The sequence below is a fragment of the Protopterus annectens genome, chromosome 8.part0 (assembly GCF_019279795.1).
Source record: "Protopterus annectens isolate FY-2018-M chromosome 8.part0, PAN1.0, whole genome shotgun sequence".
Lineage (NCBI taxonomy): Eukaryota > Metazoa > Chordata > Ceratodontiformes > Protopteridae > Protopterus > Protopterus annectens.
The window spans coordinates 592,386,817-592,410,569 of NC_056741.1; the positions used below are offsets into that span (position 1 = coordinate 592,386,817).

A 23,753-nucleotide genomic window follows, 5' to 3' on the forward strand; every position below is an offset into this window, starting at 1 on the left:
CCAAGGATGCCTTCTAAGTACAGACCCAGTGACAGCAGCCCTGCAAGATCCTTCCAAAGCATCAAAACCACATTGCAAAGTATGTTTACCAACTTGTTCAGCAGAATGCATTAACTCTTGCAACTCTTTGTGTTCAACACAGTCAGGAATCAACATAATTTTCTGTTTTAGTACTCCCATAATATGCTGCTGATACTTTAACATATGAAACTGGCAATTTGGCCAAAGTAGCAGAAGTGTATACCTTCTTACCCCATATGTCTAAAGCTCTAGAGTCCCTATCAGAAGGCGTAGGGTTTTTGGCAGCAGTAGCCTTAATGCCTTTTGGTTCTTGGGAAATGGTTTCTGGATCGGCAGTGGGATTTTTGAAGAGGAATTTGCGAGAGTTAGGTACTCTGTAGTACCTTTCAGGTTTCCTGGGAACTGGAGGCAAGGTGTCAGGGGTAAGGCTGGATTCCAAGAAAACATCATCCACAATCTCCAGAACAGGAGGGATAGCTAGAGGCCTGTGTTGAGGCAGGAGTAAAACTTCCCCAAGTCTCTTTCTGGACTCAGAATAGTCCTGACTTTCCCAGCGGAAATGCTCCCTAACAGTATTCAAGGTTTCACCAAAGAAAAATCTTCTGAAGAGAAGCAGAGGGAATGGAATCTTCCGCATCAGAATCCCCATAAGTAGATAAAGGTAAATCATGGTAGTCAGAAGGAACAATGATATCAGATTCCTGATCAGAAGAATCAGAAAGAAAATCAGGTCTAGGTCTCTGAGGGGGAAGGCTGGCTTCCCCTAATTAAGGTAATAAGGCCTTCAGCCATTTTAATCATTTGTTTTTGAGGCATATGGGCCTGAGTATGCGGTTTGGTCGTCAGTTTTCTAGGCATAGTGTGAGCTTTAGGCCTGAGGAATTCGGTATTTGTAGCTTGAAAAGAAGTCATCAGTTTATTATGAAAATCGGTAGACCTGAATACACCCTAAGAAGTTGGTGCCTGCACAGCGGCTCCAGACCCATTCAAGGTAGAGACATCCCACAGGTTCCATAGTAGAAAAAGCATCTCGCAGCATACCGGACTTCAAATGGGTCTCAGTAGAGGCCTGCAAAGCTGTAGTAGTGGGCATCAGGGGCTGCGAAAGCTCCTCACTGAGTACCAGCAGACTGGCGACTAGCTTAACGGAAGCATAGTCAGCAGTTTTGAACCTATGTGGTCTGTCTCTGTCTTTATGCTTAAGTTTTTTCAAAAGATCAGTAGTTGGATGGCTTAACGAAGCCATTTCGGAGTATGGAGATCGAGAACGAAAGTATTTAGCTACAAAAATAGCCCAATGACGAATAGTTTGGGCGTTGAACAAGGCACAAAACCGACAGAGAGGGGTGTCATGGTCTGGCCCTAAACAGGTGATGCAGTAAGAATGAAAATCTCTATGAGGTATTTGCTTTCCACAGGCAAGACAATTTTACATCGGTTAGAACAAGAAAAAAGGATCCCCAACAAGGTACTTATCTTTTTGAAGACTTCAGGTCTGAAACTCAAAAACGAAAACTTCAGGAGTCGGACAACTGGCACTTGCGAACTGCTTCTGCTTCGGGCACCACACGGCAAGAAAGACTGATGTAATGGCATCGGCTGCATGTTTTATACCCCTGACGACCTGACATCATGGAAGAAGCGACAGCATCCAATGTAGAAATCAGAAGACTCTGGTATTCAGGCCGGCTGAGGGCTACCTGCAGGCAGATAACCCAAATGTGATGACTGCAACAGTGAAACACGAAGAACATCTGCAACATTTCATAAATACCCGAACCATATTTGAAACATGTCCGTTCATGCTCCGCTGCACAGTATAAAAGTCTTCAAGAATTGAAATTCCAAACACAGATGTAAATAACCAATCACACAGACGCAGAAGACTGTTTTCATCTTCTGCGCCTGTGTGTGACTGGACGCAAAGGGTGTTCTTAAGGAAGAACACCCTTAAAATAAAAAAAAAAAAAAAAAAGTAATTTTGTTTTTAAATTAAAAGAAAATTAAAATCCTGCCATTTTTTCAGGACAATATGCTGTCTATCATTTTCAGGACAGTGTCCCTTAAATCAGGACAGTCCAGAAAAATTCTGGACAATTGGCAACCCTAACTAGTGTAGTCCAGATACAGATTTGCTGTATCCAAGACTGTTTGTAAGCTTCTGAGCGGTGCCAAAGTCTGCTCTTCAAATTTCCCGTTAGATCCGCTAGTTCTCTCCTCTCCTACACTTTTACTAGCTTATTAGTTTAGTACTTTAACAGACTTTTTGTAGCAATTACTGTGGCACACAGAAGTGCTACCAGCACTAAACGTTCAACAAAGAAACAGCTCCAGTAGTTATTATTAATGCCCACCCCTCCATGCATGTCTAAAGGTCAGTTCCCTGTGCCTTCTCCTATTAACCTAGTGAACTTGGGCATCCTGAGGCAATGTAGCAACTGCCTCATGTACACTAACAACCCTCTCCTCTTACCTCCCAACACTCAGACTTGTGAGAGATGCACTTGTATATCCAAATTGGAATCCACACACTTTCCAGCCAAGACCAGAACAGCTGGTCAAGAGGAGAAACTAAACACTTGCACTGCACCACATGGAACACACAGCCCTCCAGAACACACACCAGCACTGCCTTCACATAAAAACACAAACCACACACCCACCTTCACGGAGGCTCTCAATAAAAATCTACCCAAACAGCAGACACCTTCAAGGCAGAAACACACTCGACCACCACAACACAACACTAATTAAGAGACACACAACTCTCCTAAACAGTATGCCACTCGATCAAAGCCCCCAAGGCAAAACAGCATTCCCAACACACTAGTCATAGGTGACTCGATAGTGAGGCACACTGATGTTCCACTCGATAGGCTGAATAAGGAAAAAGTAACAGTCAGCTGCCAGTCAGGATCCGCTACATAATGCATGCACTCAGCTCCCTCAACAGACACAAATATGACTCTGCCATTGTACATGTGGTGTGAATGACCTGAGATGTACCTCCCCGGACTACATTAAGAGAGACATGGAGGAGCTCTCGGATTATGCAGCCCAGGTGGGTATGACCCTAGCCCTAAGCAGCATCCTACCATCACCAGAATGATAGCATAGTACAAGCAGAAATTGATGGATTTCAACAACTGGCTAAGTTTCTGGTGTGATTCTAAGGGGATCCAGTATCTGTCTGCCTGGGATGACATAAGTGACAGACCTCACTGCTTTGCCAGAGGTGGCCTGCATCTGTCACCCCTAGGCTTCTGGATATTGGCCAAGGCTCTTGCCAACCCTATAGTGCCTTTTTTAGGCGGTTTTCCAAAAAACAAATTACCACCGTAACAGCTACAAACAAATGCAATCAGAGGGTCATGCTGCTCAACGCTAGAAGTCTAAATCTCAAAATGCACTCACTCAAAGCATTCCTTAAAATGGAGAACATCGACATTTGTGCTGTAACGGAGACCTGGTTCAAGGCAGCAGAAAGCACCTCTCCACTACCAGCCTTATAACTCATTCCACACCTTTTGGCCCCAGAACTTGGATCGAAGCTCCAAAGGCGGTGGTGTTTCCATATTCAGAAAGGATGTGCACCCATCTAGACTGGTAGCCCAACATAACGCATCTGAGATACTTTAGGTGCAGCTAACACTGGGTAAGACAGCGATTGAGGTTGTAGCCTGCTACAGGTCCCCAACCATGTCCCAGGACTCATACTCCACATTCCTAAGCACCCTGGAGAATATTAGGGTCCAACCTAACACTCTCATACTGGGCAACTTCAACTACCCCTCCCTAGCCTACTAACCTACACCTATCTACTAACACAAAAGAGTAAATTATAGCATGCAATATGTTTCAGAAGTTAACTATTTAAAAACAGTGTTAACCACTTGGGCAACAGAACATATCCACAAGGGATAACAATATGGCTACTTCAAAGGCCAACAAGTTGCAAGCTTGACTACAAAACCTAACAACCTATGAAGGAAGGAGTGGCCATCTGAGACTGGTGCCCAAATCTGTGACTATATAAACATTGGTTCACTAAACAGTAAATGTCTGGGATGGCACTAATACTGCTTTTATCACCAGTTTCAACTGCAGAAACTTAATGGAACAGTATTCTTTCTCAAAAGGCATACTGGTTCAAAGACTAAAAACAATTTAAACATGACACTTTCTTTCAGAGCAAAAAGTTCATCAGGTACACCTGTAGATGAGCTGAATAAAGTGGACTGTCCCTCCATTTTCCTGTTTCCTATTGACCAATATTGGTAAATGTTTTACTTTCATCTTTTATAACTTTCAATTTCCTTGGAGTGGGAGTCTTCAAAAGTTATTTGCCACATTAATTAAAGATGGAATTCTTCCCCTTACTTGCTGCTTATTCTTTACATAGCTTTATCTGCTACTTTTTAAAAAAGATTACATTTTCTTGTACTTGTCTCACTTCTTAGACCTTTCTGCCATGTAGTCTTTTAAGCTTTTAGCTTGTCCAAACCTTTGCTAAAACAACTCACTAAAACCAATGAATACTCAAGAGAAAAATAAATAGCTTTGTTATTTGCATCCGTAATTCATTGTGGGAAAAAAAAAAAAAAAAAGGATAATAATGCTTAGCTGCTCTTCAATCCTACTGTAATAAATCCAGCTGGATGTTGAAAAGGGGACTCCTGAGCCATAGAAATGCTCGAGTAATCTATTTAAATCTGTGGCACATTGTTTTAAATAAACAAGGAACTATCTGGAAGACCCCACACCATTACCACCAAATGATCATTAGAGGATCAAGACTGCCTCTTGCAGCACACAAGGCACACGTTTGGGTGTCTTTCATATGTGTCTATATTACCCGATCGAATACTTAAACGTTCAACTGATATCATCGAAAAATTAAAACCACGAACGGCCGATTTAACGTAGGGAATGAATTCTCTCGGTATCAAAAAATGAAGTGGGGGGGGGCTGTGCCCCCCACACCCCCCCTAACTAAATATACCAACTCTGAGATCACTCTACTGTGGGGAAAGGGGCAAAAGTAACAGCCAAGGGAATTCTTTCCCTGAGTTAAATCGGCCAGTTGTGTTTTTTTGCTTTTGCTATTACCAGACTGACGTGTAGGTATTCGCTAACCTAAACGTTCGATCAGGTAATAGCAACCCTTTCATACACAGTGTGGCTCCTGAGATTTTTGCATTAGAGACTGAATTCAAGAAAAGGATGAAACTTCAGAATTCCTGACGCAAAATAAAAGCATTACTAATAAACAGGGAGAAGGGAACACCATGACAAGTGGGGAATCCTTAACAGGTCACTGCATGTATAACACTGTGGTCTCTCCTCTCCTGTGATCCTCTAGAGGGAGGACAGAATGCAATGATTCTGAGGCAGGGTTGACAATGACTGCAGCAAACTAGGGAAGCTTAACTCTGTAAACATTAGAGAGACAAAAGGAAGGACAGCCATGCTCCACAGAAGGGAAAGGACTGAAAAAGAACTTTGGTAAAATCCTCAAAAAGGGTAACAACAATGGAAAGAAGCTGAAAAGGGACAAATGATAGCTTCAGGCAGGACACAATGTCATATAAATCTGAAGAAATCCTTTGATAAGGATGAAACACACTGTGAATCAGTTTAGCATTTTATCTGGCCTCTGAGTGTTTTTGTTTTGTGGTAAAAGTGGATTTAAAAAACCTGCTTGCTGTTTCCTAGGCAGTTTGCTGCTTTTTAACCTGCACCTTTACAGTCTCATTTTGGACTGGTTTGAATTGGCATAGTTTCTATGCTCACTGGTACTGGTTTCTGCTGTGTGGTTCAGGACACATAATGAATTACAAAACCTAGAGAAAATTACTTTCAAGTCCTACAAAATGTATTATGATGCAGGGGTGGAGCCAAAAAGAATCTGAGGACTTCAGGACAAAGCAGGATAGTGATACTAAGAACATACAACAGCCTTTCCTTACCTGTATAGAGTTTGATTGATATTTGTGATATTCTGTGTTGGACTTCAGGTCATCAATGTCAATTGTAGGCAGGCCTGAAATCAGTAGTTCCAGTTCCTGTTCTGTGAAAATTGAGATCAGCCGCTTTGGAATAATCTCATAAAAACCCTCCAAGAAGGCTGCCAGTTGCTTGCGTATTGCACCTTAAAAAAAAAAGTTTACAACACAACGTTACACAAATCACTCAAATATTTCTATGACTAAGATAATAAAGAAATCAACCCTAATGTATATAAATGAAGTGCAGAAAAATAAAAGTCAATAACAGCCATTCAGACAGGTGTCATGCCACAAGGAAGGATCAGCAGCTGTCACAAAAAGGCTGCTGAGTCAACACACGTGTTGTGGTTTAATAATACACTGATCCTCTCCAAAGTAAGACCAACAGTGATATGTAAACCCAGCCTTGAGTGAGGAAATCAATGCATGTGTGTATGTGGGGAGGACATCAATGCACGTTTCAAATGATGTAATGCAATGAAGCAGAGGTAAACACTAATATCACATGCTGCACTACCCTCACTTTACAATAAACTGTTTTCAGCATGCTTTGCTTCAGTATTGTTCCCAGGCTGCTGGTTTTGGTTTCAGGATGTTTTCAATGGTTGACTTTTATAACCTTTTCCCCCTAAAAGGATTTATTGGCAATGTTAATGCCATGATGTCAGTGATCAATATTCAGCAGAAACCTGAGGTGGCATTCACACTGACTAGGGGAGATGCATCCAGGTCAGTGGGGAAATATCCTCTACTCTTTTTGACTCCTTCCTATGGGCAAGCCAAAGGATGCTGCAGGAGAAGGAGATAGGATGGAGGGAGCATGAGCAAGTAGTGGGGAAAAAGTTAAAAACTGTGTTAATGACTTACATAGTCCAAAGATAGTCACAACTAAATAATGCTCACTTGATCCGACTGTAGAGGAAGAAAAGCCAGCTGAAGGGTTTGTGACTTACTGGAGTCAAATCATGGAGTGACCAAAAGTGATACAATGAGTGACCCGAGTGAGCAGGAACACAGCACAGTAATGGGAAGAGATGCAGACAGTAAAGTCAATTTCTCTACCACAAAGTTTAGGTCTCAAGTAGTGAAGTGAACACGTATCAGCACAGAAGACAAAAACAACAGTAACACTTTATTTTAATATGTCCAGGTATGCCTTAAATACCAATGATATTGCTTTACTAAATAATGGCTTATCTTTTGTTCCCTCACAAGGGAGCAAATTATCCGATGTTTTAATAGACTTACGTTTGTTTGCTCGCTCTGTTACTCTCAAATTGTACTTTTCAAAGGAAGTGAAGTCAATTTCTGACAATGTAGTTAATTTTTCTCTTCACAAAAAGAAAAGTTCTTTTGTGCCAACAATGCCATATCATGTAGATTCATTTGTTAAACTATGTGAAACTGATTTTTATCACTATTTTTACAATGGAAAAAAGAAATGTGCATATTTCAATATGTCAAGTGACACTATGAAGTCACTACATAATTTTAGTCATGATTATTCCTTGACCTTCAGACCAGTAGACAAAGGGGGAGGTATAGCATTGTTTGATACAGTTGATTATAATGTTTTAATGAATGAAATGTTGAATGCTGATGCTACATACTCTTTAATTAGTTCAGTCAAGTTAGACCAAATAATTAAAACTGTTAAGGAAGACCTTTATGACTTGCTTATGTGCTACCAGATTCCTAACAGTTTATATGAATTCTTCTCCAATGATACTCCAGTTGTCCCTATTATTAAAGGGTTACCAAAGATGCATAAGGGAGTTAAACCACCACCCATGCGTCCAATAGTATCTGGAGCTAAATGGATTACTGAAAACATATCCATTTATTTAGAAGATACTTTAAGGCCCCTAGTTGATGTTATTCCTACAATTCTTAAGGATACTTATCGGCTCATAGATTATTTGCATTCACTTGATTTTACCCTCATACAAGATAAACATTTACTCATCACAATGGATGTACAAAGCCTTTTCACTTCGATTCCCAATGATGATGGGATTGAAGCAATACGAGAACTTTTGCAACTTACTCCTACAATAGATGGGAATAAAACAATTTTAATTTGCCAACTACTAGAATTGGTTCTTAGCAAAAATGTGTTTGCATTTGGGGGTGACCTATACTTGCAGACCTCCGGTGTGGCTATGGGTACCCCCTGTGCAAACACATATGCTAATTTAGTCATGCATCATTGGGAATTAAATCATGTCTTTCAACATACTTTATTCACTAAAGTTTTAGTCTATAGGCGTTTTGTGGATGACATTTTAATTGTATGGGATGGCTCAATGGAAGAATTTATTTCTTTCAAAGCATATCTAGAAACCACAACTACCTTTCTTAGATTTTCAATTGAAACATCATATGTATCAGTAAACTTCCTAAATGTTAGCTTAAACATCAGGAATGGGAGACTGGTATCTACATTATATAAGAAAAAATGTTGGAGGAATACAATTTTGAAATACGATAGCATGCATCCGCGACATATTTTTAAAGGGATATTGAAGAGCCAATTTACCAGATTAAGTAAAATCTGTCTTGATGAGAACGATTTAACAAGAGAGGCAGACAATATGGTAAATATGTTTTTAGAAAGGGGCTATGATTATGATTTAATAATGAAAGTTAGGAATAGCATCTTGTTTAAAGATAATCTAGAGCCCAATGTTATAAATGGCAATAATTCTTTTCCTGTTTTTAAAAAGGACACACATAATAATAATGAGAAAGTATCCTTTATTACAACTTATACCAATGATTTCCAAAACATTAGAAAAATATTACTTAACAATTGGAAAGTCTTATTGATAGATGAACCCACATCAAAGATAGTAGGCAATAACCCACATATAATTTATAGGAGTAATAAAAATCTGAAATCTCTATTGTGTGATAGACCTGATTTGATTAGAAATGATTCACAAAAGTTAACACATCCTTTTGGGACTTACCCTTGTCAGCACTGCAATTATTGTAAGTTTATTACTAAATCACAAGATTTTGTACACCCTGAATTTTCTTATGTTTTTAAACCAAGATTCAGGGCTACTTGTGATACCTCAGGCCTAATATATTTGGCCACTTGTGAATGCTGTTCTGTGTTTTATATAGGTCTTACTAAAAGGAAATTGAGAAATAGAATTTATAATCACCAGTACGATATTAAAAAGAAGAATGAGCTAAATGCCCTAGCTAAACATATTATATCTAATCCATCACACTCTTTTGTATTCAGGGTATTACAAACAGTGGAAGTGAATGCTAGGGGTGGTGATTATATAAATTCGATTGAATTAAATGAATTGAAATGGATTCTCAGACTTAAAGGCCACTACCCTCCGGGACCAAATAATTACATCACAATAAGATCCTTTCTTAATAAACGCAGATAACTTTTTATTGCTCATTAATGTCCAATTTTATCATATCATATTTTTATTACATTTTTATTCATATTTTTTGTTCAATTTTTGTGACAAATTACATTTTCATCTTGTAGCATACAGTATTTTTATTATGAATTTTATCAGCTATTCCCAATATGTAATACTTGTTTATTCATTTATTCTCTTCTCAATATTTTAATATTCATATTGGTCCATGAATTACTGATGGTATTTAAAAATGTTGTTTTTGAAACATCTTTGAAACACATTTTTAATGTTTTTTAAGGTTTATGAACTACATGAATAGCTATATATATTTATATTTACTTTTATATTTGTTATTAGTATTTTAATGTTTATCATAATGTGGTTTTTAAATAAGTTATATATATTCATTAATTGATTGATTAATTAATTTGTTATTTATTTATTAATTCATTATTTGTTATTTATTTATTTGTTGTTTAAGGTCACACTTGAACCATGAATCATGATTCCTAAAATATTTAGTGTATTCCATTAAATAGACAAATCTATTTTGGTCATGAAACTTCTATATTCATATTTATTATAATACTTGTTAATATATGTCATATAGAACTAATAAGAATGTTTAGATAAGAATGCTGATTACATTTAATCTTATAACACTATAAAATTTATTCGTCTATTTATGTTATTTATCTATTTACTTATTTATTTATTTATTTATCTATTTGTTCACTTACTGTCAAAATGTGTTTTTAAATATTTAAATATTTATAATACCCATAATATTTACCATCTAACAGATTTTGGTTTAAGAAAGGCTATGAACAAAGACGAATCTTATATCATATATTATATCATATATTATGTTATACATAGGGATGATATATATGTTAAGTAAGTTTTAGATAATCCTAAATGGACATCAAATTTTGCTCATCTCATCATATCAAGTGTTTTTACTATTGTATTGCTTTAAATTTTTCAAAGAAAATGAATTTTTAATAGTATAATTGAATTATTAGTTAATTAATTAACTAATTAACCATATTATTGAACTATGCCTCCCTATAAATACGCTGACTGATTTTTGTTGTATATTGTCTGAAGAAGCGTATCAGAGCATACGCGAAAGCGCTCACCGTTTGTCCTTTCTTTTCAATAAATTATTCTACTTTATGTAACGTGGAGAGTCCGAAGTTTTTGTTTCTCATTTTTATAAAAGTGATACAATAAGGGACCCGAGTGAGCAGGAACACAGCACAGTAATGGGAAGAGATGCAGACAGTAAAGTCAATTTCTCTACCACAAAGTTTAGGTCTCAAGTAGTAGGAACTTGAGTCCTGGGTGGCATGAGGTGGATAACCTGTTAGAGGATCTATTTAACTACCGAACAGAGGGAGGGGAGGGTCTACACTAAAGCAAGATGCAATGCCCAAGTGTACTCTGATGCACAAGCTCCTCTATTATCAACAAGTTTAACTGTATACACAAAGATTGCTGGGGGTTTGTCTGATTACTGGCATACCTGACAGAAAATCTCTATTCAGGTAAGTAAAACTTCCTAATGCTGGGCACTGTGGCCTCCTGCAAAATTCAGCCTAAATCTAAGATGATGGGGTTCCTGAAGGGGGCTACACAAAAGGGGATGTAATGTACACTTTCTTACCAAAACAAGCAAGTATCTTGCTTTCCCTGTCATTGGGGCAGATGCTGACTTCTGGTACATATACTGGACCCCACTGCTGCACTCACAAACCACGACAGCATGGGTTGCCTCTAGATTTTCGTACACTACCACTACTTACACAAAATCTGTCCAACAACCTAGTATGTCGTGGAGTCTTTGGTTCAAAAGAGGTATTTACAAACATGTTTTCAAAGACCTGGATTACCGCAGGTATGGCTGTTTGTGCCCAAGTTACAGATAGCTTCTTCGTGTCTCTGATAACTATTTAATGCACCATTTAAAAGGCTCCTTGACTAGACAGAGTTAAAGACATCCTCTGGAGGAAACCTATGGAAAGAGCTTCCTTCTCATCTGTTCCATTTCCTAAAAGTAAGTACTAATGGTTTGTGGTGACACAGCACTCCATCTAGACGGTGTGACTGTAGAGGAAAGCAAATAATTTTCATATCTTTGCCCTGTTTAAAAAAAAAAGTCACTAATGGAAGGCCTTTGTGGCTCCTAAGAGTCTCTCCATCACTGTACTCAATAAGAATAATAGGAATTTCCTGTGGTGATAATCTTTGCGGAGATATAATATAGACCTGATTAGCTTCTCCCCACCTCACCACTTAGATGAAAGGGGCAAGCACCAAGCTGTGGAGCAAAAACTTTAATATCCAAGGCCTGGCTTGCTTAAAAAGCTGTAATCCCACTGCAGTTCTCTGAAAAGAGAGAGACAACCAGGGATATACAAACTAAAGCTGCTAGTTTCTAGAGTGGATTAAGCCATACCTCTATGGGATGAAAACCCTCAAATCCTTGCAGTACTGCTGTGGTTGCAAAGACCACGAGTACCCTGCTCATGGAATATTTAATCATCAGCTTTTTAGTGTTTTCCATCTTTTTTTTTTTTTTTTTTTTTGGGGGGGGGGGGTTCTTTTGTGGACTTTCTGGACTTAAATTAACTAATGAAAACTGCTCCAGCTGTGGAGGAGCAATTGCCCAAAAATGGCTTAACACAAAGCTTTTTATGCTCTAGGAGTTTCGAGGTTTTAGGCTCAATGCAGCAAGATTTTCTTTTAAATGTTTTGCAGTACTTAAAGGTTTCTTTTTTCTTCTCTTGAGCAAAAAGGCACTTAAATTGTAAAATACCAGGGGATTTGAGCTAAAAGGCACTTAAATGGTAAAATACTGGGGGATTTGTCTCCCTCAGGCACACTAAGCACATCCTTAACCTCTGGAAAATTCTTTCAACAAAAGCAGAGTATATACTGCTTCAAAATACAAACAGCATGGTACTTGTGTCTCTTTCTAATTCACTTAGACGGAGTTGACAGACTAATAACTGAACGCTCCTGGGATGGTGGAGAGGGAAGAAGGCAATATCTGCTATTCGTTTTCAACAATAACATTATACTGATGTCTTGACTTGCAGAAGACACCATTTCTATGCTGAAACGATCCATTGGCTTCAAGAATTTGTTGAGAAGGGCAGATGCCTGCTTACAGCTCATTTTTACATATAAGGAACTACACTGCAACAGTGATCCGTAAGTGGACTGTCTAACAATCTTACAAAGTGTCCGAAGATGCTGGCAAATGTAGTCCAGTTGGGGCTATCCTGAGTTTGCACATACTATGCATGCAACAAATCAAACCTCCAGCTGTTGTACTTGCTATGTTGCCACTTGAGAAATTCTGAGCCAACAGGCTGCCCACAGAAGAAGCTGTTTTACCCAACAGGCAACATACAAAACAGTGAAAAACTGCGTCTAGATGTAGGTAAATAAAATGAAAGTCAAAGTTTTAAAAAGTTATGTGGACATGCTTAGAAAGAACTGTTTGATAGGAACTTACCATAACTGTATAAATTACAAAATATTCATCGTTGCAGTCTTCACTTCTAGATTCCTGTCTTGGTAAGGAGCACATCACAGGCACAACTTCTCCCTCCTGGTTCTTTCTCCCCTCTTGGATGTCAAGATGTCAGTGATACAAGAATAGCATCAGCTGATGTCAGGTACTAACCTTTCTTGCACTGGCTGGACAAGGAACTTGTCTTGTTCTCCAGGGCACAGATGGTAGGCCTATGCAATTTCTCCCAAGGATCAAGCCTTCAACCATGAAGACCCCCCCCCCCCCGGACTCGCCAGATTACAGGCAGGATCAGAAGGAGAGGGCATGGTGGGGAAATGAGAGGGAAGGTGGGGGGAATAAGTTGAACAGGGTACCCACCCAATTCCATAATGTCCAAGCAGCAAAACACATGGGATGTTAGGAAGAAATATGGAATGCCATAGTGACTACACTTGGACATCTACAATTATGCCACGTTCCAAACAAAACTGTATTATGTTCCTTGTAATAATCATTGTTGCAGTCATCACTTCTGGGAAGTCTCCCAGAACATAAGGACCAGTGGGGAGCTGTCCCTTATTGGCCATGGTAAACCATGCTCTTACCATGGAGGAAAAAGCTTAACTAATGTACCACAGGTCCAAGTAGCTGATAGGTGCTAACCTCTCGGAGGACTGCTATGCTGGCAAGTATGGCTCTATTTTGGAATGCAGCTTGATGAGCCTATGCTGATCCGTTGACACCTACAACCATCAAAAATAGGCAACTGATCCCGGCACACTGAAAATGCATTTACAGAAAAAAAAAAAAAAAAAAAATCAAGTGATCAAAACTACAGTAGCTCACAAAATTAAAACAAATAGGTTCCTTTTGTGATTGGTTAACCAAAACCTTAACACTATCTTTAGAAACTCTGTCTAAATAGTGGTGGTGTTACAGAAATGTTTTTTTTCCCCCAAGTTAATGTGTACACTTGTGGTTAAGGACAGTGCTAGGGTTAAACATGTATTAGCAAGGATGGGTAGTTGGGCCTTCCCCATGCACCACCTTACCATGTATGCTAACCCTTACCCTTCCCCATTAACCCCAACCCTACACTTAACCTTAAGAAAACCCTTTATGTAATGCTACCACTACACATACTTCTCAGCTGTACCTATTTTGGAGGAACTGTTCTGTTTTCAGGCATGATTTACTTCTTCACATCTTCACATAACGTACCTACTTTTCAGAGGTGTGTTCCCATTTTCAGGCTTAATTTACAACTCCATCCGGTTTTCTGACCCTCCCCACATACACAGTTTTAAAGCTCTTTAGAACACAGGAACCCAGAGTACATGTTCAAAATGCTAGTGGCACCAATAATTTAAACAAACAGGACCCACAAGTTACATCTCTCTTTTTCAATAAATAAATAAAATAAATGACTAAGTGAAGTAGACTATTGCAACATAGTTTAATAAAATCTATAGACTTCATACTGTTTTTGATAATATGCTTACATTTTAAAGCACACACTTTTCTAAACCTGAGATTCGGGTAGAACTCCAAAGTCCTAGAAGAAGTGGGAGGAGTTGTGTGTTGTTAGGGATTCAAATGTTATGCTATTTAAGTGTCCAGAGTTTTTATCTGGCTGTACCTACTTTTCAATCTCTGCAAAGAGGGAGGTATGACTATACAAGACACTCAAGACACATCAAACACACAAAAACACCCTCATCTGCAAACATCTGTGCACACACTCCCATGTCTAAACACAACTTCTGATAGATCCAAAAGTTTCAACGTTAAAAATCCTAACCTCACCCCTCCCCCCCAACACCTCCTCCTTTCAACATCTCCAGCACTTGTGTGTTTTCAATGAATTTCCCAAGCATTTCACTCTGTTGAATTTGATATTCAAAAAACTGAAGTACACACAACTTGCCAAATGGATTGGTACAAGTTTTACATGAAAGGAGCAACAAAAATCAATGAAGTGAGCAAGCCATTCTAACAGACTAAGCATGGAAAGGCTTCCCCCTTCCCTAACCTTTGCAAAGGAGACAAGCAACTGATCTGATCTGAGTTTTCTGATTTCCTTAGATCTGCCTAGACGGAATTATCAGCTATTTATACATGTCAAAAGCATGCAAGATTCTCTAACCCATGGATCAGAGGGTTTAGAAAAACACAAAACAGTTAACAGCTAGGGTCAAAGGAAGTGTATCACCACTATGGGCACAAAAGTACAGTTGATATGCAAAATGACTCCGCCCTTGTGGATAACCAAAAATGGCTCTTTACACATTAAGACTTACAACTTATATTCTAACAGACTTGTTTTTACAGGCTGTAAAGTGGTGATTCATCACTGGGACAAAGCAAAAATTCCCTAAGACTCCAAGAGCAGAACAAGTTATTTCTTACATTTATTTCATTGAATTGCACTTCTTAACGCTTATAAACTGTACTATACAGCTAATCTACTACATTTTGCACTGCTATAAAGCTTTTTACGGTTTCATTGCATTTCCGTACTGTTTTAACTGTATTTTACATTGTTAGATAGCGTTCCATTACTATAATTGCATTTTTACTGATTTACCCAACTATAAACTGCTTTTTCATAATGAGAATTGTATTTTTCATTTGTGAGTAGCTAGTAGCTGTAGTATAGTTCCCTACCCTCCCTTCCTGTTGGTGTCTTATTCTTGTACTTGGTGGCTTTGCAGCTGCCCATCCCTACTGTAGATATGAGCTGGGACACTCCTCCCAGTCTAGTGTCATTAGCTCATTCTACCTAATACAGAGAGAACATTTGAGAAGGCCAACCCACTTAGTTTCTTAACCTTGAAATATATTCTGTTCCTCCTTTCTCCTTTATAAAAAAAAAAAAAAAAAAAAAACACTTTGCTAAAATCTACCACTGCTAGAAACTCCATGTGTTTTGACTGAGTGTGCTTCTCAAACAATCTGGAAATATAAAGCTGATAAGTACATTTTTTGATTTTTGTAACTGTTCAGAGTTCTGCACTGTCTTAATTTATTTGCTTGACTAAATTATTGATATATTTGCTGGCACAGTTTTCTGATAATTAAGTGCCACCATTTTGATTTTTCCTAATTTACTGCTTTCTGCACATTTTAGTCATTTTTGTAATTTAACTTTATGTATTTAAACTGTATTTGCTTTAATACTGCTACAAACTCAAGTGTAGACATACTGAAGAAAGACCAAACTAATGAACTGTTATAAACGAAAAGCCACCAGCCAGATGAATACATCCAATTTAATTATGAAATAAACTTATACAGCCACAAAACGAATTAGAAAAAACGCCAGGAACAAACCACAAATATACGTAAGCGCTTTCGTTTAAAAGGTTTTAAACTTCATCAGACAATAACCTCCATTACATCACTTCCTTTTATAGCCTCCACCAAATTCAAAAAATTGCGCCAAATTTTAAATCAAATTGGAGCATGCTCAGTTGTAAAAAAGTGAAAGATAGAATTTTACAGTACCACAAATCAAGGAATGCATAAATACAATGGATATAGGACTAAATAAATAGAATTAATTATACTGAATACTAACTTCATGTTAAAATTATTTATAAATAAATAAATACCTACATATTACACATTAAATGTATATTAAGCACTAATAGAAACACAAACTTATATAATCTTTTAAACGATTATATTGTAATAAAATTATATTTTTAGACTAATCATATTATATTACATTAACTTATTACTCCGTACCCTCCTTCATAATCATAATAAAATTCCTATAACAAATTATGTATTAATCTTTAATTTTATTCCTAGTTAACACTTTTAATTTTAAAATTGGCCCTATAGTGCTTCTTTCGTTTAAACCTGGCCAGGAATCTGCTTGTAACTTGCCAGATAAGTTCTCTTTCTTCCAAAATTAAATTCCAAGGAATTTTATCTTTTATTTCCACCTGATCTATTACCATATAATAAAATTTGTGATTATTACATTCGTTAACATGTTTTGCTAACGCATTATTAATTTTCTTATTCTTTATTGCATATTCATGCTCATAAATTCTCTGTGTGAACATTCTTTCTGTTTTACCTACGTAAAACGAGGTACAGGAATTACACCTCACTAAATTGACAACTGCTTTAGATTTACAATTAAATTTCTTTTTCATGTAATATTTATCTCGTATACTGAAACTGTTTCCTTCTTGGATTTTACAGCACCATTTACATGCTCCACATTTAGAATTCCCAGTCTTCATCTTCTCCTTTTTATTGTTATTGGTAGATTTCAATAAATCTTTCAAACATTTCCCTTTTCTATAGACTATTTTGGGAAATTTATTTATATGTTTTTTACACTGCAAATCTTCAATTAAAATTTCCCAATTATTATTAAATACATCCTTCAAAATTTAATAATCTTGTGTATAAGTAATTACTAAAGCCTTTGAAAATTCTTTGTGTTTATTATTCATATATTTACCAAAAATATCTAAACAATCATTGGTGCTTCTACTATCTAGCTTAAGTGTGCTTGCATTAGTATTATTCTCATGAACTAATCCACTTTTAAGTTTTAAAATTGGCTTAAAATGGCCATTTCTTATTTTTTGAGTAACTTCCAAAATCAGTTTATCTATTAGCCATATCGGGTATTCCTTATTAATAAACATACTTCTTAAGTGTTCACATTCTTTCATAAAATCGGGAAATTTGGTAATAATCCGAACGGCCCTAACTATCTGGCCTTTAATTACAGATTTTTTCTGATGTTCAGGATGTGCACTAGTATAATGAAGGAAGCCATTGGAGTAAGTTTTTTTTCCTATAAATTAAAGAAATATAAGCTTCAGCTTAATAATCTTTAACCAAATTAATATCCAGGTAATTGATTTCATCTAAATTAATATTTCATGTAAATTTAAAAAACTTTGTGGTTCCATTAATATAATTTAAAAATTAATTTAAAATGTTACTATTTTCCTTCCAATTTAGACAAATATCATCTTGATATGATCTAATATAATTAAAATATTTACTACTGAATATAAATTTCCGTTCCCAAAACATCATCACTTAATTTGCATAAGTCCCCCCACACGGTGACCCCATAGCTATACCTTTTCTTTGGATATAATATTGGCTATTAAACTTAATAAAATTATTATTTAATACAATTTCAATAAGTTCAATTAAAAGATTATTTAAATCTTGTTTAAAAGAAAATTCAAATAACATTTCACTAATCCACTGAAGCCCAATATTTTGGGGAATTACTGTGTATAAATCGCACACATCTATTGTAACAAACATCCTTGGCATCAAACACCTTTTTATTAATATGTTCCAAGAATGTCCAGGAATCTTTACAAATATATTCCTCTTTCGCTATTACTTTTTAAAATTCGTAATCAACGTATTTAGCGCATGCTGATATGATGGAATCCCTCCCATCTACTAGGGGGCGCATAGGGGGTTCTTCTATATTTTTATGCATCTTAGGGTTCCCGAAAAAAACGGGAATCCTAGGTGATAAAATATTTAAATAGTTAAATAAGTCAATATCTATCCATTTATCTAAAAACATGTCATTAATTTGTAAGGAAATCTTTTTATATGCATAATTTAACTCATTTAAAGATACTTGATCATAAATATCTGTATTCAAAATCAATTCCATTTTCTCATTGTAAAAATCATTATCCATGATAACTGCTCCTCCCCCTTTATCTGGTTTCATGATTCTTATATTTCCCTTCTGTAAACTTTTTAATGTTTCTAATTCATCTTTACTTAAATTTAAAGGATATTCCATTTTTCTATTAATTCTATCTAAGTTCTTTAGCTGATTTTCGCATATCTTTTCATATATTAAAAGCTTTGGATGCAGGGGGGGATTATATGTACTTGAAATATTAAACTTATGCGATCCATTATAAATTGAATCTTGATACATTAATGAAAAATTTATTTTTCACAAGAATAATTTCATATCAATAATAGTAGAAGTAAAGTCAAATGTATGAGATGGTACAAATGTAAATCCCTTAGCTAGCAAGTTAGCGACTTCCTGATTAAACTCAATTTTAGTAAAATTATAAACTTTAAAAACGCCAAGACAATTAAAAATAATTTGTTGCAACTTGTTGTCAAAATTGCTATCACAGGGTTTTTGCTTAAATGTTTCATGCCCATTTTCATTAAGAAAAATGCCAGTCTCCAAAATCATTGTCCTCCATTTTTTGTCCTTCGGTCTGGCTCCTTGAAACCCCGCTGTTTGTTGATTGACATGAGGGGCTTTATTTTTAAGCCTTTCTGAATGACTTAATTCGGGATATTCATCTTTATATGCAAAGTCATTTTGTAAGTTCCCATTATATTGGCCTTCCCCTGCAGGGTCAGATCTATAAGGATGGTTCGAACCATAAGTAATAGTCTTCTTATTTTGACCTCCTGGGGGCCTTGGATAGGCTATCCCATTGGCATATTGATTAATGTCTCTTTCGATTTTTTCTGTTTTTCCATTCTCTAGTTTGGTAATATATTGATCGATGCTATTGTAGATCCTAATCATATCATACTGGACAGTTTCAAATGAACCATCTGTTTTGATTATTTTATCAAGTTCATCAAGTTCTAATATCAGTTTATCAATTTCTATTTGATTATGCTTAATTAATATGTTAAGAAGAACCTTTCCACATCGATCAAACTGCAACAAGTCTATATGCATAGGTGAATTATATACTAGCCCAATGGGGTAGCGCCATAAGCGCAACCCCTTAGGGATAATGTTCAATTTGATGCACTCTCTTAAATAAGCGTTCTCAAGTTGCAATTTCCTACATTTCATCAATTTAATGTCAAAGTCATTCAATTTATGATCAATGTCATTATTATTACCTCCATTAAAATGACCAGAAAAAAAGAACGATGACCCCAACCATTCATTTAGCATCGGAACAGTTTTCCTTAGTCCTTCCCTGTGCTCAAACGATTTTTGCGCACAAAATCCACTTCCCTGCCCAAGATTGCTTGTCTGCATTCCTTGATTAAAAGAAGTCTCTTTCACTTTATCCCCAGTCTCTATTGCGTTAGCTTCCGTAACACCCTTGGAATTAATCAAACATGCTGGAGTAAAGTTAAAATCAAAATGAGGTTGTAATGCTGCTTCTTTTGTACGCCCATTCAAAAGGCTGCCGTCAGCATTATACACTTTTTCATATAAATTATCCACGCGTTGAATTAATTTAAGAATCAAAGCTGTTAGATTCCCAATCGACCCTTCAGTTCCTTCGATGGAATCATCCAGCTGTACGGCTATTTCGTCTAGGCAAACTGTAGACATACTGAAGAAAGACCAAACTAATGAACTGTTATAAACGAAAAGCCACCAGCCAGGTGAATAAATCCAATTTAATTACGAAATAAACTTATACAGCCACAAAACGAATTTAAAAAATGCCAGGAACAAACCACAAATATATGTAAGCGCTTTCGTTTAAAAAGTTTTAAACTTCATCAGACAATAACCTCCATTACATCACTTCCTTTTATAGCCTCCACCAAATTCAAAAAATTGCGCCAAATTTTAAATCAAATTGGAGCATGCTCAGTTGTAAAAAAGTGAAAGATAGAATTTTTAAATACCACAAATCAAGGAATGCATAAATACAATGGATATAGGACTAAATAAATAGAATTAATTATACTGAATACTAACTTCATGTTGAAATTATTTATAAATAAATACCTACATATTATACATTAAATGTATATTAAGCACTAATAGAAACACAATCTGGCAGGTGGCTTTTCGTTTATAACAAACTCAAGTGTGCTAACTTACACTGCATTTGAACTGTTTTACTGCTGTTTTAGCTGCTTATATATATATATATATATATATATATATATATATATATATATATATATATATAAAGTTCTAAGCTTGTTTCCCACCTTTCCTGTAACTAGTGTAGTCCAGATACTATTGCTGTATCCAGGACTGTTTGTAAGCTTCTGAGCACCCCTAAGCCTTTCTGTGTTGGAGGGAAGCCTTCTAGCTCATCAGTGGGAGTGGTAAGCACTAGGTAGCCTATCTACAAGAGGAGTGGTGTCTGGCCCAAAAATTGTAGTTTAGTGGTCATTTGGGCAGTTTTTCCACCCCCTTCAACTTTCTGGTTTAAAAGCCCAAGTTTGCTCTTGTTGCCCATCTTTCCTGTAACTAGTCTACTGCTGATAAACATTTGCTGTATCCAGGACCGTTTGTAAGCTTCTGAGCCCCCCAAACCATTCTGTTTTGGAGGTAAGCCTTTTAGCTTATCAGTGTAAGTGGTAAGCACTAGGTAGCCTATCTACCACAAGAGGAGTGGTTTCTGGCCCAGAAAAGTACAGTTGTGTACCTACCATAAATGTAGATGTTCGAGTGTATTCACTGTTGCAGTCATTACTCTTGGGTTATCCTGCTGGCAGGCTACCCTCAGTCGGCCAGAATTCCAAAGTCTAGGTCCACTGTCGGTTGCTGTCGCCTCTTCCCTGACGTCAGTACGCCAAGGGTATAAAAGATGCAGCCGAGGCCATTTTCTTCAGTTTTTCTTGCCCCAGATGTCAGGTGCCCCCAAATTGGTAGTCTGAAAAAAATACCAATAAAAATGAATGCACAAAAATAACATTTCCTTCATCTACAAGCAAATACACCAAAAACGTTGTATAGGATACTGAAGTGCAGAAAAGTCTCAGCAAAGAAAAGGGGGATGGTGGGTGGGTAACCTGGACTGCAACAGTGAATACACTCTAATATCTACATTTATGGTAGGTACACAACTGTACTATGTTCGTGTTTCACTGTTGCAGTCATTACTCTTGGGTTGAATCCCAAAGCTGAGGATGGGTGGTGGGGCGAAATAGGATTAGGAGAGGCTATGAGGCCCTGCAGAACTGCAGTGGCAAAGCCTGCTCTGGACTTAAAAGTAAAGAGGTAAGTGGTAATGCTTTGTGAAGGTGTGCACTGAACTCCAGGTTGCAGCCTCTAAGATATCTTTGGTTGGTGGTACTCTGAGGAAGGCTGCTGAAGTGGCTGCTGCTCTGGTGGGATGAGGCCTAATGCCCTTAGGCACTGATTTGCCATGTTCAGAATAGCAGAAACGGATGCAATGGCCTATCCATTTAGAAATAGTCTGTTTTGAGATAGCCTTTCCTTGTGATCCTGCAGCATATGACACTAAAAGTTGCTCAGTCTTTCTGAAAGCTTTAGTTCTGTCCAAGTAGAAGCGTAACTGCCTGTGTATGTCCAAAGAATGCAGAATTTTCTCACCCTTGTTCTGTGGATTTGGATAAAAGGTAGGCAAGTGAATGGTTTGGTTGAGGGCACACTGGACACCACCTTAGGCATAAATGTAGGGTTTGTCCTCAGAGAAACCCTGTCTGGATGAAAAATGATGAAAGGTTCCAAAGCCACGAGTGCTTGTAACTCCGAGACTCGCCTTGCACAGGTTATTGTTAGGAGCAGAGCTGTATTCCAGGATAATAATTTTATATCTGCTGTTGATGCTGGCTCAAAAGGAGGCTGTGTGAGTTTTTCCAAAACATAATTGAGGTTCCAGGCCGGAATTGGTGCTCTCCTTGGAGGCCTAATGTTTTTGGCCCCTCTGAGGTACTGCCTTAATAAAGGATGAGAAAAGATAGGTGGTTCTGTATTGTAATGGGCTGAAATGGCAGAGGCATGAATTTTAATTGATGAGAAAGAAAGGCCTTTGTTCAGCATCTCAGTTAGGTATTGTAAAATCCGAGGGATATTTGTTACACACGTGTCAATGCCTTGTTCCTGGTTCCAAGCACAGAATCTCTTCCATTTTTCTGCATAAGATTTTCTGGTACTGGGCCTCCTGGCCTCCAAGATAACATCCATAACAGCTTTTGAAAGAGGAGTGTTCTGAATGGCTACATTATCCGCCATGCTGCCAGATTTAAGGTCCTGAGTTGGCTGTGCAGGATCTGATTGTTTTGTTGGGTCAGCAAGTGAGAAGTTTGAGGCAATATCCATGCTGGACCTTGAGATAAGCTCTTTAGGACTGGGTACCAGTGCTGGCGTGGCCAGTCTGGTGCAATCAGTATCATTTTTGGCTTCTCTAGTCTGACCTTTAGGAGTACCCTGGGAAGGAGAGGCAGTGGAGGAAAGGCATATACGGTTAGATTTTTCCAGCTGAAGGATAGGGCGTCCGCTTTCCATGCTTGCTTGTGATAAATCCTTGTGCAAAATCTCTGCAATTGGCAGTTGTGAGGGGAGGCAAATAGATCTATGTCTGGGCATCCCCATTTCCTTGTTATCATGCTGAAGACTTGTGGATCCAGTTTCCATTTGTGGGGATCCATGAGGTTTCTGCTTAGTTCGTCTGCCAGAGTATTTGTTTTTCCTGGCAGGAATTGTGCTTGCAGGCGAACTTGAAAAGCCAGTGCTGTGTCCCATAAGGTCATTGCTTGCCTGCAGAGGGGGTAGGAGTGTGTACCTCCCTGCTTGTTTATGTACCACATTACCGTAGTGTTGTCTGTCTTTATCAGTAACTGTCCTGGATGAAGCAGGTCCTTGAAAGCTGTCAGGGCATTTTGAACAGCTAGCATCTCTTTTTGATTGATGTGAAGATGCATCTGATTTGCAGGCCATGTGCCCTGAATACATTTTCCTGCCATATGGGCCCCCCCAGGCATAACCTGATGCATCCGTTGTCAGTGTCTGTCTGGCTGTGGGTAAACTGAATGGCAGCCCCTTGTTGTGGTGACAGGCTTCTGCCCACCATCGAAACT

General features: G+C 37.5%; 1 protein-coding gene across 1 annotated transcript in view; it reads right to left on the reverse strand.

The window, feature by feature from the left end:
* Positions 1 to 1,955: 1,955 nt before the first annotated feature.
* The window catches only part of HUWE1 (HECT, UBA and WWE domain containing E3 ubiquitin protein ligase 1), a gene marked incomplete in the record, with an annotated part of 5,008,559 nt that continues 4,986,761 nt past the window's right edge, over positions 1,956 to 23,753 (reverse strand). Inside the window, 2 exon segments of the mRNA XM_044079288.1 lie at positions 1,956 to 1,970; positions 5,991 to 6,172. Of these exon segments, the coding sequence (XP_043935223.1) occupies positions 1,956 to 1,970; positions 5,991 to 6,172 (197 nt within the window).